Source organism: Crinia signifera, chromosome 1 (genome assembly GCF_055691185.1).
Source record: "Crinia signifera chromosome 1, ASM5569118v1, whole genome shotgun sequence".
In the NCBI taxonomy this organism is placed as follows: domain Eukaryota; kingdom Metazoa; phylum Chordata; class Amphibia; order Anura; family Myobatrachidae; genus Crinia; species Crinia signifera.
In genome coordinates, this window is record NC_139217.1 from 150458070 (window position 1) to 150475453 (window position 17384).

The 17384-nt window shown below is 40.3% G+C and overlaps 1 protein-coding gene across 4 annotated transcripts in view; it reads left to right on the forward strand.

Moving 5' to 3' along the window:
* SLC4A4 (solute carrier family 4 member 4) overlaps positions 1–17384 on the forward strand; it is a 245286-nt gene that overhangs the window by 186884 nt on the left and 41018 nt on the right. For all 4 annotated transcript variants that reach the window (XM_083174618.1, XM_083174619.1, XM_083174625.1 and 1 more), the window contains 4 exons: positions 8619–8752; positions 8922–9193; positions 14332–14402; positions 16845–17036. In XM_083174618.1, coding sequence (XP_083030744.1) covers positions 8619–8752; positions 8922–9193; positions 14332–14402; positions 16845–17036 — 669 coding nt within the window. The remainder of the gene's footprint in view (positions 1–8618; positions 8753–8921; positions 9194–14331; positions 14403–16844; positions 17037–17384) is intronic.

The following is a 17384-nucleotide window of genomic DNA, read 5'->3' on the forward strand; positions in this document are numbered from 1 at the left end:
TATGAAATTTCACCCATAGTGTCTATTAATTAGTATTTATTTATGTTCTATTTCTTACAGTTTATTCTGACAGAAAATGATAAGTTTCTGTGGCACTAAAGCTGTTGTTGAACTACACATCCCAGAATGCATTGTGCCAGCTTTATTGCGAGGGACTGCTAAATTTTACATAACCAGCATGGTATGTGTAGTTCCACACAAGTCAGAAAGCCGCTGAGTCTAGTTTTTCTCTGTAATTGGCACTTTTGTATAATGTAGTAGTGTTGTGTATGTTTAAATGAGCTATCCAGGATTGTGGCACTATATGATAAACAACTAACAATGTTAAGAATTTCTTGATAGTAACAGAATAAAGAATCATCCTCTAGCCCACAGGTTGCCAAACTCGATCCTCAGGACCCCACACAGTGCACAGTTTGGCAGGTCTCCTCACAGAATCACAAGTGAAATAAGTAGCTCCAGCTGTGGATCTTTTAAAATGTGTCAGTGAGTAACGAATGTACCTGTGAACTGTGTGGGGTCTTGAGGACCTAGTTTGAGAACCCCTGATCTAGCCTCCTTAGTCGTGGCAAATGGGCATGAGAGCTGCCAGTTCCCGAGCGACTCGGCCAGCGACTCTCCAAAAAGGAGTCTTATTTACAATGCTATGCAGAAAAGACACACATGCAGACTTTCATGAGTAAAATGATATGTGACATGATTATATTCTGTGTGCAACTTTCCAGGAAAACACTGTAATGTAGCATTTTGTATGCAGATACAGCTGTAGTCACACACAGAATATAGTCATGCCACACATCATTTTAATCAGCAAAGTCTGCTTGTGCACCTTATTCAGACAACAATGCGAATAAGAAACATTTTCATGGAGAAATGCACAAAAATATTACTCAGCATTATTAAATTCGCTCACAACTAGGTGTCACTTGAAGGACTGTTTACCATGACTACTGCAACGCTGAGGGAGGATGCATTTGTATATTGACTCATCAATAACTATAAAAAGAATATTAAGTGCATAATAATACAGCTGCATACGGTTTCTGTTCTTTAACTAAGCTTTGTTAACGTCTTTAAATATTGACATAACAGCTGGTTATTATCCACAAAGAGAACTTATTTCCCACAAATTATTGTCTCTTCTTTCCATGACGTTGCATAGACATCTTTCTGTAAGACATCATTGTATTTTCGAAGCACAGTATTATTTAGATGGAGACAGACTCAAATCAGAACTCACGTAATTGTTGTACTTTCTGTCCATTAGTATTCATGTGGGAATGAAATTGTAAAGTAACCTAAGATAATGGAGTCTTAATCTAAAACCTGCTATTACTGTAACTAATTCAAGCTTTCACCGACTCGCTCAGTCCTACATAACCATTAATGGGTAATGATCAAGAGGATCCGATTTACAATATTGTACAGTTGTTATTTGGTTGATTTTTGTTAATACTTTTCTCTCCTTTCCAACAAACATTTTAAGACTTAGGATAATTTATCTTCTGCTGAAAAACAAATGTTCTTTAAAACAAATGCATTTTTTTAACTACAGTACTATGGCATTATTTATTACTACAGGTTGAGTATCCCTTATCCAAAATGCTTGGGACCAGGAGAATTTTGGATAATGGATTATTCCGTATTTCAGAATAATTTTATATTTCAATTATGTATCTTGAGGTATCTTGCATTTATGTTGTATAAATACATCAAACACATGTTGTACACACAAATATATTTTATTTGTGCATAAAACAAGTTTTCAAAACATGAAAGTTTTTGTACTATTTCAGGCACTGACTTTGAATGCCAAGCAATCATTGTCTTGCACATATTTAGTGCCCTCAATAGTGCTGTTACAGATGTCCCCAGTAGTGCCAGTTACATATCATGCCCTCAGTCAGTGGCGTAACTATAGTCCCGCAGCCCTCGCAGTGCGCTAAGAAGGTGTGGGCGCCGGGGCGGTCTGCAGGGCTATAGTTACCTGCTCCTGCCCGCCGGCGCTTCTGTCTGCTCCCGGCTCCTGCACGCCCCCCTGCGGCTGATACCTCCTGCCGCTGGCGCTTCTGTCGGTCCCTGGCCGGCTCCGGCTGCTAATAAAAGGTGACACTCGAAAAATGGCTGCCCCCATACAGCAGACCGTTTTTATGGTTGCTAGAAGTGGCCGCTGCCTCCTCTAGCATCCTCAAAAACTGTCTGCATTATGGGGGCAGCCATTTTCCAAGTGTCACTTTTTATTAGCAATCGGAGCCGGGAGAGCTGGGGACCTGACAGAAGCACCGGCGATCAGAGGTACTGGCTGAAAGGGTGGGGGGTTGTTAACTCTACAGAGGGGGAGGGTTTGTTAACCCTCCTAGGGGGTGGGGGGCTCTGCCCGAATTTGTGGCTGGGGGGCGAACATTTTACAGTTACGCCACTACCCTCAGTAGTTCTGTTACAGATGTCCCCAGTAGTGCCAGTTACATATCATGCCCCCAGTAGTGCTGTTACAAGTTTTTAGATTTTTAGCAAGACATTTTTTTTTCACTTTCTGGAATGTATGGTTTTCGGAATAATTTGGATAACGGATATTTTCGATAAGGGATACTTCACCTGTATTTAAAAGCCTGTCAAAATGATGGTTTATGCAGAGATTTTATTTGCAGTGTTCCTGGTTTAACATTATAAAGTATTGACAAATAATGAAATTTGGAGGACAAAACATAACATTACTATACATCATGGGTCTTCAAACTGTGGCCCTCCAGATGTTGTGAAACTACAAATCCCAGCATGCCTTGCCACAGTTTTGCTATAAGGGAGTGTTAAAACTGTGGCAAGGCGTGCTTGGATTTGTAGTTTCACAACATCTGGAGGGCCACAGTTTGAAGACCCATGCTATACATAATTACACTCTTCAAAATCCTGTGTTATTGCAATAGGGTTAACCACTAGTGGTCAACAGGCAATCGGTAGACACATGACAAATGTCTATGTGCACTAGGTTGACCTGGACAAAGCCCAACACAAGCAAAAGGTTGACATGCCAATGGTCGACACATGAAAAGGTTGACAACTGTTTTGTATGATTTCTGATTTTTACCAATTTGTTCTTTCGTCAACATCCATGTCGGCATAGAAGAAAGCATTGCCCGAAGCATGGTTAGCAAAGCGTTACATTTAATTGGGCTCCATGTTGACATACAGATGGAGCCAGCCTCATTCAACAACGGCACCCGCCAGATCCTCTCCTCTGGCGAGCACCTGGCGATAGGGACAGTATCACAGCGGCTGTGCAGCGTCTCCCTGCCCGTCTCCGCTTCAGGCAGACAGGCAGGGTTTGCGGGGGGGGGGGGGGGTGGCGGCGAGGGGGACCTGCGGCGACGGTGGGGACCCGGGGGCTGGCGATACTTTCGCCAGCCCCTGCAAAGACTAGGCCGGCTCCATCTGTATGTCAACATAGACACAAAAGATCCAGGGATAACCTTGTGTTTACCATTTTCTATGCCGAGCAAGTTTTCCTTCAAACGTTTGCTTGTGTAGACATTATGTTCATATCGTATGTGGAAAAACAATATATTATCCCTGGTTCTGCGCTTCTTTAGGCTGCCACCAAAGTTATAGATAAGGAGATTCCCAACTCCAAAGTACAGAAATATATAAACAAAATATGTATAACTCCCAACGGCGCCAAAAGATGAGTGAAGTAGTTTGCAAAAATGATAAAAGAGGTGATAAATGATGCAACAATACTTCCTTTCAATACATAGGGGGTTCCCTTAGATCCTCACATTCAATCAGGATGTCCCCAGCGGGTAGAGAAATTCAGTGTATGTGGAAACAAAAAGGCTTATGATGGTGAAGCCAGTTTTTAATTACATACACAAAAAATACATAATACAGTACAATACAATGTTAAAAACAATGGATTCCGGGAAGCAGAATGTAACAAGGTGCTAATTACCAGCTGCAGTATCAGAACTGGTGGTTAGTCAGTTCATAAGCTTGAATAAATCAATAGTCACCAGTCCAAAACGCCCGGGTAGTCGGTCTGGGAGCAATTGATCCAAGGTAGGATAGAATCCTTCAATACATCCGTCCCGGAAATCCTGATGCCACAAATTACGCCAACGCGTTTCGACCCACGAGAATAAAGGGTCTTTTTCAAGGCTGTGTATGTGGCTAGTGTAGAGTTCTCCCTTTTATAGCTTGAATGTCCAGGTGAAGCAGTCAGCGGTTACGAGCGTTCACCTCCTTCCTCCGCCCGCACCGCTCACTACTTCCGGGTCCAATAATGCGATATGTCACTTCCTGCTTATGGAACGCAAATTGCGTTCCATTACGCCGCACTTCCTGTTCTTTGTACTCCGAAAAGACGGAGAAAGCATCTAAGTCCTGTCTGTGAAGAATGATGTAAGACACCACAGAAAACTATTAGAGCAGCGATCTCAGGATACAGATGTTCATACTTAGATTTCATACGCAGTGATAAAGTGCATATAGGAATATATATACGCATAGAAAGAAGTGCAAATACACAAAAATTCTAAAAAGTACATTTAAAAACCAAATATCTTTACCAAGCACGTGGATTAAAAAGATAGAGTGAACAAATTTATGTTTAAAAATATTTCATAAAAAAGTTCCATAAAAAATTCTTCCTATAAAAATTCCTATAAAAAAGTTCCACAAAAATTCCATAAATATGCCATTAAAAATATATCATAAAAACCATTTGATCTCGAAATCCGCAGCCGGTGATTCGATTTGACACGTGTCAAATCGAATCACCGGCTGCGGAATTTGAGCACCCAGTTGGCTAAAGCAGAGATGCGCAGCATATACGATTTTGGCACTCTAAAACCAGGTGGTCTGAATGCGGATTTCGAGATCAAATGGTTTTTATGATATATTTTTAATGGCATATTTATGGAATTTTTGTGGAACTTTTTTATAGGAATTTTTATAGGAAGAATTTTTTATGGAACTTTTTTATGAAATATTTTTAAACATAAATTTGTTCACTCTATCTTTTTAATTCACGTGCTTGGTAAAGATATTTGGTTTTTAAATGTACTTTTTAGAATTTTTGTGTATTTGCACTTCTTTCTATGCGTATATATATTCCTATATGCACTTTATCACTGCGTATGAAATCTAAGTATGAACATCTGTATCCTGAGATCGCTGCTCTAATAGTTTTCTGTGATGTCTTACATCATTCTTCACAGACAGGACTTAGATGCTTTCTCCGTCTTTTCGGAGTACAAAGAACAGGAAGTGCGGCGTAATGGAACGCAATTTGCGTTCCATAAGCAGGAAGTGACATATCGCATTATTGGACCCGGAAGTAGTGAGCGGTGCGGGCGGAGGAAGGAGGTGAACGCTCGTTACCGCTGACTGCTTCACCTGGACATTCAAGCTATAAAAGGGAGAACTCTACACTAGCCACATACACAGCCTTGAAAAAGACCCTTTATTCTCGTGGGTCGAAACGCGTTGGCGTAATTTGTGGCATCAGGATTTCCGGGACGGATGTATTGAAGGATTCTATCCTACCTTGGATCAATTGCTCCCAGACCGACTACCCGGGCGTTTTGGACTGGTGACTATTGATTTATTCAAGCTTATGAACTGACTAACCACCAGTTCTGATACTGCAGCTGGTAATTAGCACCTTGTTACATTCTGCTTCCCGGAATCCATTGTTTTTAACATTGTATTGTACTGTATTATGTATTTTTTGTGTATGTAATTAAAAACTGGCTTCACCATCATAAGCCTTTTTGTTTCCACATACACTGAATTTCTCTACCCGCTGGGGACATCCTGATTGAATGTGAGGATCTAAGGGAACCCCCTATGTATTGAAAGGAAGTATTGTTGCATCATTTATCACCTCTTTTATCATTTTTGCAAACTACTTCACTCATCTTTTGGCGCCGTTGGGAGTTATACATATTTTGTTTATATATTATGTTCATATCGACTTGGGCACATCGACCTTTTCATGTGTCGACCTTTTGCCTGTGGACAATAGTGGTCGACCTATTGACTGTTTACCTAAACACCGTCGACCTTACAATCAATGTTCCCTCTAATTTTACGAAGGCTTTGTGCAGAAAAAGATATTGGCTGTGCAACTTTGGAAGGAAATGTACATTTTTGTGCGTCACATAACGTATACAGGCCTAGGTTTCGAGTTCTGTTGAGTTAATAAAGCAATTTGAATGTTTACAGACTTCACACACCACACATATAGACTATAGCAGTGATTTTCAACCACTTCACACACCACACATATAGACTATAGCAGTGATTTTCAACCTTATTAACCTTGTGGCACACTAAAACAAGATTTTAACCTTTGTGCGCTCAGTTGTAATGTCTGTGCGCGGGCTCGGCGAGTTGTGTGCGCGCGCACACGCGCACAGCTTAGAGGGAACACTGCTTACAATCCAATATTGTGAGCTTTTCTCTCCTTTGTCCAGATGTAAAATATGGAATGGAAGAAACACAGGGTGAATGAACGCTCTCAGTATGCTCTCTGCTGAGCCAGCATACAGACTTTACTGTTTATTCACGTTCAGCCTCTTACTTCCCTGACTCAATAGAATGAATTATATGCAACTGTCAAAATGAGCACTTTTAGTTAATCAAACTGATTGTCTATAATAATGCAAAACTGAGAAACATTACAAATATAGATGCATATTTGGAACCTGATCTAGCATGCACAAGTTATTAGTACAAGGTTAGTACTGTCCCGCAGGGCATACCCAGAACTTTATGGGGCCCTTAGCAACATATTAAATTGGCCCCTGTCTCAGTGCTACTTGAGAGACAACTCTTTGCAGTATGTATTAATTGTATGCCCCCTAGTAGTGCCCTAGTTAATTTTGTGAACCATGACAGTTCAGTAGTTTACATGATTTCACATTGTAGGGCTGCCAGTACACATTAGGCCACACAGTATCCCTACTTCACATTATGACATTTCATGTGCAACATTAGAGTGCCCTCTAGTTCAAGTTATGCCATATAACAGTGCTCTAAATCATATTATGCCACAATATATAGCCTCCATTTCATATTGTGCCACATTAAAAATGCCCTATTTCCTATTATGTAACATAGTGTCATCCACAGTACAATGAGCAGATCTGATTATGAAACATTAAAGTGCTCTCCATTTCATATTGTGCCACCAGTTCAAATTAGGCCACAGTGTCCCATTACCATTATAACATCCACTACACACACCCATAGACGAGCACAGCACATTTTATTAGGGGGTGCACCGTCAAAAGGGTTTGTCTAGCACCGCCCATTGGGTGTGTCCAACACCGTCAATCACACATGTCTACCACCATCTATTGGCACTCGCCACACCATAATTTCCTGCCTTTTTCAGTTTTAGTCTTCTAATTACTCTGCGTAACAGTACATGCAAATAATGTCAAAAACATACATGGATGACTCAGGTATGTACAGTATATGACAATGGTCTAGTAAAGTGGTTCCCAACCCTGGTCCTCAAGTACCCCCAACAGTGCACGTTTTCCAGGTCACCCAGCAGGTGCACTCATTATTCAGACACATTTTAAAAGATCACAGGTGGAGCTAATTATGTCACTTGTGATTCTGTGTGGAGACCTGGAAAACGTGCACTGTTGGGGGTACTTGAGGACCAGGGTTGGGAACCACTGATCTAGTACAATTAGCAATGCAAACACACATAACTAATTATTGGATGCTTCTTTAAATGGAATACAGTTCTAAAAAGCAAATGTCTTTGGTAAAAGGTATTGCTGGTATTGCTATCGGCAGGGATGTGTTCATAATAATGGCCACAGCACAGCATTAGTGGGTGCCTGTGCACCCCTAACACTCAATGTGCACACGCTTATGCACACACCTCTCACTGAAATTGTAATGTCACACAATTCATGCTGGACAATGCACCAGACCCAATTGCTTACCAGCCAAAACTGGGAAATTTAAATGCAACCTGGGTCCAGCCCCCCCCCCCCCCTGGGTCTCGCTATGGTTATACCCATGCTGTATAGTACACCCTTATGTTGAATGGAAAGGGCAATCTGTAAAAGATGTTTACCAATATTTACTTTTGTATATACTGGCTACAATGGCAAAGGGCTTTTCAAAACTAAACCAACTGGTCTTGTAAAAGATTTCTATCAAACATAGTGTACATCATAACTAGCAGACTTTTGTGTCAGGTGACAGACCATAGCAGAGTACTGTACCTGGCTATAGCAAATGGACATGTGATATGTTAGCAAACCTAAATGAATCCCTACTCTACTTGCACACAGGAAGTTCACATGTTATCATATTTCTAACTCATGATTATACAATAATCACAACAGGTAAATTGAATGTAATTAACAAATCTAAGACAATTAACTATTTTGGTCTGATTAGTCTTATTTTATTTTACTAACCCTAACAGTTTGAAAGGTCAAGTAATTTATTATATGTCTGTTATAACATCTCTGTTGGATTGTAATGTAAATTGATTTCAACTAGTATTAATGTATCAAGTTAATCTAATTTTCTGTTTTTAACTTTGAAATCTACAAAGAAAACCTTAAATGTATGATCTTCTCCTACAGGGAGTATTGGAAAGTTTCCTCGGCACTGCAGTCGCAGGTGGTGTATTTTGCCTTTTTGGTGGTCAGCCACTTACAATTCTGAGTAGTACGGGACCTGTCCTTGTGTTTGAAAGACTTTTATTCAATTTCAGCAAGTAAGTCAACCCAGAACGTCCATAACTTTTCACCTGTAGAAGTGGTCTGGTGACAAAGCCTGCATGTATATATGTTACAAATTGTGAGAAAGATAAGTCAATGAGGATTCATCTAGCTTTACTTCTGCTCTTCACATCACATTTCATCATTCATTTTTTAATTTTCCAGAGATAATCATTTTGACTACTTGGAGTTCCGCTTGTGGATTGGCCTCTGGTCAGCTTTCTTGTGTCTCATCCTTGTGGCTACAGATGCTAGCTCATTGGTCAAGTATTTCACACGGTTTACAGAAGAAGGATTTGCCTGTCTCATCAGCTTCATCTTCATTTATGATGCATTTAAGAAGATGATCCACTTTACAGATTATTACCCAATCAATTCTCATTTCAAAATTGGGGATGTCACTCTGTTGACTTGCACATGTTTTCCTCCGGACCCGAGTAAGCATTATTATAATATTATTTATATTGCACTAAAATATTATTTTGTAATGTACAAGTTGGGAAAATTATTTCAGGTCTACGGTTGAAAATCCAAACCAGACACACAGGTACTCACTCAAGCCAGTGTAGACTCGCGACATTTAACCTATACCTTAGACTATGGCATACTTGCTTACTTTTGAAAACTAGTTTCAGGGAGATTATAGTTATTGAGAGGGCTTGTTATGCTCCTCTGAAAGGGCATGCCTAGTTCCATATATAAAAAGATTGTGAATGTTGCACCTAGAAGCATGGGTGTGTACTGCTACATCTGAGACAAATCTTTTAAAATGACTTAAGGCCCATACACACTCAAAGATTTTCATTTCAAAAGACTTTGCCAAAATCTTTGATAGGTATATCTGTGACCAAAATAGTGCGTACACACTGAGCTATTTTGCCAAAACGCGAGAGATTTTCAGGAGCGAAAAGACTTTGCTGAAAATCTTTTATATAAAAGGCTATTTACATAATGGGCGGGGTTTGTATTTCAAGGGTGGGAGCAGAGGCCATTTTATTCAGTGCATTCCTGTTCTTGAGGCCTGATTCAGAACTGATCGCTGGGCTGTGTATATTCGGAGCCAAGCGATCAGGTGAAATCCCAAAACGCCATTGGCAGCGCAGTAAAAGTACTGTACGTTATGGAAGAAATGAACTGTACGTTATTTCTTCCATAATTGTGTGTGTGTGTGTGTGTATGTATGTATGTATGTGTATATATATATATATATATATATATATATATATACAGTATATATATATATAATATAAATAAATCACTGGCTACTATATATATATATAAATATATATATATATATATATATATATATATTCATTGGTGGGTAGTGGTGCCAGTAATATATACATTGCTGGCATGTGCCAGCAATGTATATATTATCACTGGCCAATATATAAATATTCATTGGTGGGTAGTGGTGCCAGTAATATATACATTGCTGGCCTGTGCTACGTACACACCTGGCGATGATGGCTGAAAAACCAGCCATCATCGCTAGATGTGCTGGTAAAACCAGCAGACTGCCCACCTCGCTGGCGATGATGCGGGAGCGCGCATCATCGCCAGTCAGCAGTCGGGGGGGCATACACACCAGGCGACTTTCAGGTGAAAATCGTCTAGTGTGTATGGGCCTTTATATCCAAATGTAGATGAGCCCCAAAGCAGTTAGTAAGAGCTACTATACTTTCTAAAGTGCTGGGGAATGGACTGAGGCTTCAATATAAATGTATCGATCTCTCATTCCTTTTCTCCCAAAAATGTAACAGTGTAATGTGGGCTAGGTGACATGAGTGAGATTGCTAGACTAATGAGGGAGAGATGGAGATGGCTGTTATTTCAGGGAGTCTGCTGCAGAATGCAGGAGGGTAGGCAACTATGGACTATGGGCAGAAATTATACTGTGTAAAGAAATGCTACTAGGGTATTAAGCTTCAAGAAATTATGGACCGGAATGAAATCCATTAGCCCATAAAGGAAAATCAGGAATGCTAAATAATGTAAAAAGAACAATATTTACTGTTATTCTATTCAGAGACACTAAACATATAATGCATTTGGACTCAAGTTCAAAACATGGGACCTCAGAGCTTCCAGCTTTACTATCTACATGAAGGGAAAAGTAACCTGTCAGGAGCAGAGGGAGCTGCTGTGCTCAACGTATGCAAATGAAGAGAACCTGAGAAGTGTGAACACTGGTCATCTGAGTAACCCTAGGTTTCTTTAAGAATGCCGATGGTTTCATGCAGTAAAGTTGCTTTCAAGGACACAGATATTGTCATCAGCACACACAGAAAATGGGGACGACACACCTGTTCCTTGTTCCCATACATTCACAGCTTGTTAGTGGTGTTGTGGCTTAGAGGGTAATCCTCGTTGACAATAGAGATCTGCACATGCCAGTTAGGAGATAATTGAACTGTACTTTATCTCTCTCTCTCTCTACTGTATCTCTTTCATTAGTACATAGACCCTATTGTCAGTTTGCTTTGTCCGCTTCCAATCATTTTAAAGTTGGAATATAAAGCCAGAGAATGTGATGAACATTCTATGTAATGGAAAATGTTTCCTGTGTACATGTATGTTTACTTGCTTGTATACAGGAAACCAAACATGTTTCCACTGCCCAAAGATTGTGTGATACTGTTTTCTAGAATAACAAATGATTTGCATTTCCTGTGAACATGATGGTATAACTGGTGCACTATGTTTCATTATCCTGCAGATAAAAAACCAAACCCCAATATTCCCACCACATGTAGAAAAGCACAGTTTACATTTATCAAGTATGAGAATAGTTTGCAGTAGCAAAACAGATGGGGGCAGATGTATTAAGTTTTAAAAAGAGATAAACGTGAGGGTAATAAAGAGTGATAAAAGTCCAGCCAATCAGCCCATAATTGTCATGTTATAGGCTGTGTTTGAAAAATATCATTTATGAGGTGATTGGCTGGACGTTTCTCAAGGTGCCCATACACGCTACAATTATTGTATACAATATTCTATACAATATCGCAACTCGGTTTTGCAATGAGATGAGATCTAGTACAAAAAATATGTGCAGAACATACTTTTTGTGCTAGATCTCATCTTATCGTAAATCCGAGATGTGATGAGATGCGATATTGTATACAATATTGCAGGGTTCCTCAAACTATTTTGCTCTGGGACCCCATCAGAGAATAAAAATAATTACAGGACCCCAGCAAGTTACTGCAGAGGGTCATAACATCACATGTGTAGTCAGCAGACATCACAAACATGGCAGCATTGTGGAGGCACAAAATAATGAGAGGAGTCTTAAATAACAGATTTTTCAGACTCCTTGAATCACTGACTGAGATTAAAAAGTTATCAGCCTGATGGTTAGCAACATGGAGTCACGACCCCATGATGAGAAGGTCGGGACCCACTTTGGGGTCAGGACCCACACCTTGAGAACCGCTGCAATATTGTATACAATAATTGTAACACTCCTTATTACCCTCATGTTTATCTCTTTAAGTCTTAATACATCTGCCCTATTAGCGGTTATACAACTGTTGGTTCCTATTTGCCATAACCATGTTGTGCTTGACATAGAATTCTTAGTGGCAGCAAGTACATTCCTCCAATCTTCTCAGCAACCTCATAATATCTTTGTGAAAGTAGTTTGAAATAATTTACCTGTTTTGTAGGATACACAGTGAGGGTCAAGGTCAGTGACAATTAGTTTGAAGCAACACAAAACATGATAAGTAGATTTTTTTTTAATAACAGTTATAGACTGCCAACATATTTCGTGAAAATTCTGGTGCAGTTGGGAAAAACTGTCCGATGGTCCAGGTTTTATAAATGGATCTTTGGATAAATCGATATTTGTGATGCATTTGCAATTTTGCAAGGGTTTTTTCCTTTCTTTTTCAGCTTGCAGTCCAATGCGTTTTCCCTAATTAGCAGCCCATTCTGAATTAGGCCCTTTATTTAAAAATATTTGTGTGGTAGCTATTGGACAGACACAGTGATAACTACTTGTTATGAGTTACATAGGGCCTTATTCTAGTTCACTCTTAGTGACAAATTCCTTCTTAGCTGGACAAAACCATGTGCAGAGAGAATTAGACTTGGGTGGAGTTTTTCTTCAAAGTGAGATCTATATTGCAGTGTAAAAATAAAGCAGTCAGTATTTTCCCTGCACAGAAACAAAATAACTCACCCCAAATCTAATTCTATCTGTACATGTTACATCTGCCCCCCTGCAGTGCACATGGTTTTGTCCAGCTAAGGAAATTGCCTCTAAGAGTGAACTAGAATACGGCCCATAGTTACAGCTCGGTTTTGTTGTGGTGTATGTTTCGAAATCCACTTAATAACAAACTGCTTTTTAAGATTTTAAGTTGAAAGTTATACCCGTACACAGGGCACGATTCAGACCTGATCTCTGGGTTGTGAAAGTTAAACGACACCCCATCTGTGTTCCCTGTGGGGAAAATCATTTGCAATCGGTCACCATCTAATCCCCCCTGTTCATAGCACCAAGTAATGCTAGACTTACCTGGCTCTGCAATGGCTCTGGGGAGCTGATGTCAGCGGCCCTCCCTCCCCATGACCGGACCCTTCTGCGTTTTTAGGTGGCACTCCCAGAAACCCTGGGGTGCCCCCAGTGTACTGTGCATGCGTGTTCATTTGATAATATCTCGGGCTTTGAATTTGTAGCCCTGCAAATGGGACTGAATTAGCCCCACAGTTCTTGTGACTCACATGTCTTTATAGTTTAGGGGACCTTTTTATCAATATCCACTCACCAAACCAAATTGAATTATTTATTTACCAAACAGTTGCAATCAGCGACGGACTGGGCAGCCGGATCGGCCCTGGCATTTGTGCATGCACACATGCAACGCAAATGTATGCTCTACTGTACCTCTCCTGGCTTGCAGGAGAGAGGGGAATAGCGTCATGTAATGCCCCTCTCTCTCTTGCACCTCAGTGGCACACAGAGAAAGCCACCGGACCCGCCACGAGTCCAGCGGCTCTCTCTGTGCACTGATAGGGAGGTAGAGCCTCCACCTTGCAAGACGAAATCAGCCCACCTGGCCATCAGCCCCTCTGGCATTTGCCAGAAGTGCCAGATGGCCAGTCCGGCCCTGGGTGCAATTTTTAAAATGTGGTATAGAGAGGGCTGATTCTTAGTTGGAGGAAAGCAAAAGAAGAAAGTAACTTACACCAAGTTACACTGCAGGCTTAGGGAGATTTTAAATGTACAGAGTGATTTAGGAGACGTGCGATCTAGTTTACATCTACAGTGTATTGCAGTGTCAAAATAGATCTGTCCAGTATTTGTTGGCTACATGCAAAAGCAGCCAGTAGTTACAGTATTTGTAATGCAAAAGCAATGAATGTACCCCCCACTCTTACATTGCTACATGGCTTGTCCAGGTGAAAAGTTACTTGTCTTATTCTTTTGCCCCCTACTCATAATCAGCCCCAAAATCTAGAATGAACTTAAATAAAGTAAAAATAAATGACAAAAAGTTATTATGAGTTAAATTATGGTTTGTGTTAACATTACTGTGATGGAGTATTCATTGTTGTGTTGCAGGTAACATTTCATTTTTTAATGAAACTACAGCATTCCCAATGGACTATTTAAGTGTGACCACGGAGGATTCGGTGAGTATGTTCTGGGAAATACCCCAGAGATGATGACTTTGAAAATTGTTCCGTGTAGGATGTTGAACCCGGATAGTCACACGCTACACTTGAATATTTTAATTCTGCAGTTTGACAGGACCACAATGTATATGATTTCAGCACCACAACATAGCTTGTTTGCAGTACATTTTGCTTCATAAGTAGTGTGATTCACCTTAAACAAACAGACCTTTTTGCCTCAAATTACAGATTTCTTTAGTGACTTCAGAAAGTTACTAGTAACTATCTTCACATCCCCCTCTGACCATATCCAGAAAGTTTTAAACATATAATTTGGTTTCACTTTCTGTTAAGGAGTCATTTGGTCTATCTAGTGGCCTCTAGTGGTCACTGAGGATACTTCACCTAAAAAAAAAAGGGATGAGAATTTAGCCTTTTATATTGAATGATATGCCCTAACTCATGTGTCTCATATCTGCCTACTCTCTGGGATTTATTTACTAAGATAGGAGTTCTATTAAAGTGGGGTGTTGCCCATAGAAACCAATCAGAGTCTACTTCTTATCTATTTAGCACATTCTAGAAGATAAAAGATAGAATCTGATTGGTTTCCAATAGCAACATCCCATCTTCAATAGAAATCCCATCTTAGTAAATAATTCCATCTGTCTCCCTTCAGTAGTGTTCTGTATGCTATATGATTTGTTCTGTTAATTGCATCCATTAATATATTATTCTGCTTATCTGTGCTCATATACTGTTTTCATGAATTTCTTTATTTAAATTTGCTTTGTTACATACAGGAAGAGTCTCCCATATCTAAAATGTGTATGAGGTGTATATGAAACATAAATTCATTCTGTATTTAGACTTGGGTCCCATCCCCAAGGTATCTCAAATATTCAGAAATACAGAAAAATGTGATATCCAAAATACTTCTGGTCCCAAGCATTTAGGATATTGGAACCCTCTTCCTGTCACCCACTGTTTTTTCCTGTCACCCTCTGCCTCCTCTTGCCTCTCCCTGTCATCCTCTGCCTCTTCTTGTCATGTTGCATATGGTGAACTTGGGTTGGGGTGTTTGAGGGGGGCCCAAATTATATTTTTGTACCTGGGCTCACTAGCCTAAAGTTCCACCTCTGTCTGAGAAACTCTTGGAAAAAGGTGAAACGCTGTATATAAGTCAGTGAGACTTATATACAGTGTTTCACCTTGTAAATAAAATATAATATAATTAGCTATGAACTATGCCCCTCCCTTCCTCAGCAGGATGTATCCGCACCAAAAACAGTTTCCGCTGGTTTCCACAATCTATATGCTCTTAAGTGGTCTGCATTGGATAGCATAGATGATATTACTGGTAGATCCCTATGGACTTCTTACTACAGTTCCTTTAAGAGGGATCCTTCCGCTCTCTGCCGCAGGCAGCTGGCAATTGCTCTGGCTGGCACCCGCACATTCACAGTACGGACTCCTGAGCCTCGGATCAAAAACTCAGAACCAGCAGTGGCTCTTACCTCTGCGGAGGAAGGGGGCTGCCGCAATGCTGCCCCTCCTCCGCTTGCACCACCGCTGCATTCCTGGTCCCCTCCAGTGCCCATCACATGCGCATTAGCTTCTTTGGTACTGCGCATGCCTATGGACTGCATCTGGCTTAACTTAGTCAGAGACAGTGGCGGATTTTTCCTGGGGGGGGGGGGGGGGGCTGCAGCCCTGCAATCCATAGGCAAAAACCGCCACTGCTCAGAACACAAAGAACAACTTTAATTTGAACTTCTTTTGCCTTTTTAATTGCACTAACAAATGCTGCTATGCATGTGGTGGCAGGATATATCACATCCAAAATCTTATGCTTGTTACATCCCTTATTAATTTCCGCTCCCTCTGCTAAAAATGCCTCAGGCATTTTTTTACATCTTTATACCTGCTCCTTCATAAATTGATCATATGTATATGTGAGTCTTAAATGGATATTACCTAGGCTTACTCTTCAGACAGTCCCCTGAATCACCAGGGTGGAAGTGTAGGTGCTTTATTTGGATTTCTGTGGAAACCTGTCAATTCAATATGATATCAAGAGGGAGTTCCCCAATAAAGGGGAATCATCTATTTTATTCTTCTACCACAGCACTGGTACAGCAGGTAGACTTAGATCACTATTACAAATGATCCTGTTCCATTCCTAGTAATGACGTGTGGAAAGGGTCAGTTTTGTGTAAATACTTATTAAAGTATCTGCTATTAAGAATGGTATTGTGGCTAAGATACCCACTGCCATGTTGCATATTGTGAACTTGGGTTGGGGTGGAAGAGGGGGGCCCAAATTATATTTTTGCACCTGGGCTCACCACCCACAAGTTCCGCTCCTGGTATGTAGCCAGATGCATATAGGAAATACGTGTTTAGTATACAGTTATGTGTGTGGCACTCAATGTACTGTATCCCATCTTGTCCTTTCAGCACCACAACAGCTCTATTGTTTGGGCAAATTTAACCAAGAAACAATGTCTCAAATACGGTGGTAAAGTGCTTGGAAACAATTGTGACTATGTTCCTGATATCACGTTAATGTCCTTTATCCTGTTCTTCGGCACATATACATGCTCAATGGCTCTGAAAAAATTTAAGACCAGTCGGTATTTCCCAACAACGGTAGGTATCTAACTACAGAGGTACAGAAAGAAAAAAAACGTACATAAAAAAATCAGTAAAGTATATTTGCTTATCAGTTATTTCTTGCTGTAAATAGTAAATTATTTTATTTGTTACCCTTAAATACTTTCTGCCACACTCTCTGGATTACACTGTTTTTGGCCAGAACAATGTTCATTTTATCAATTCACAAAGGATTGATGTCATCACTAAGGTCTAAAACTGTGTGCCGTGGCACCCTGGGATGCCTCAGAACACTTGCAGGGGTGGCCTGCCTTAGTGGTCCAGGACCCATTCAAATAATTTATAGTCAATTTAATAGGCAAAACCAATGCTTATGGATTCCAA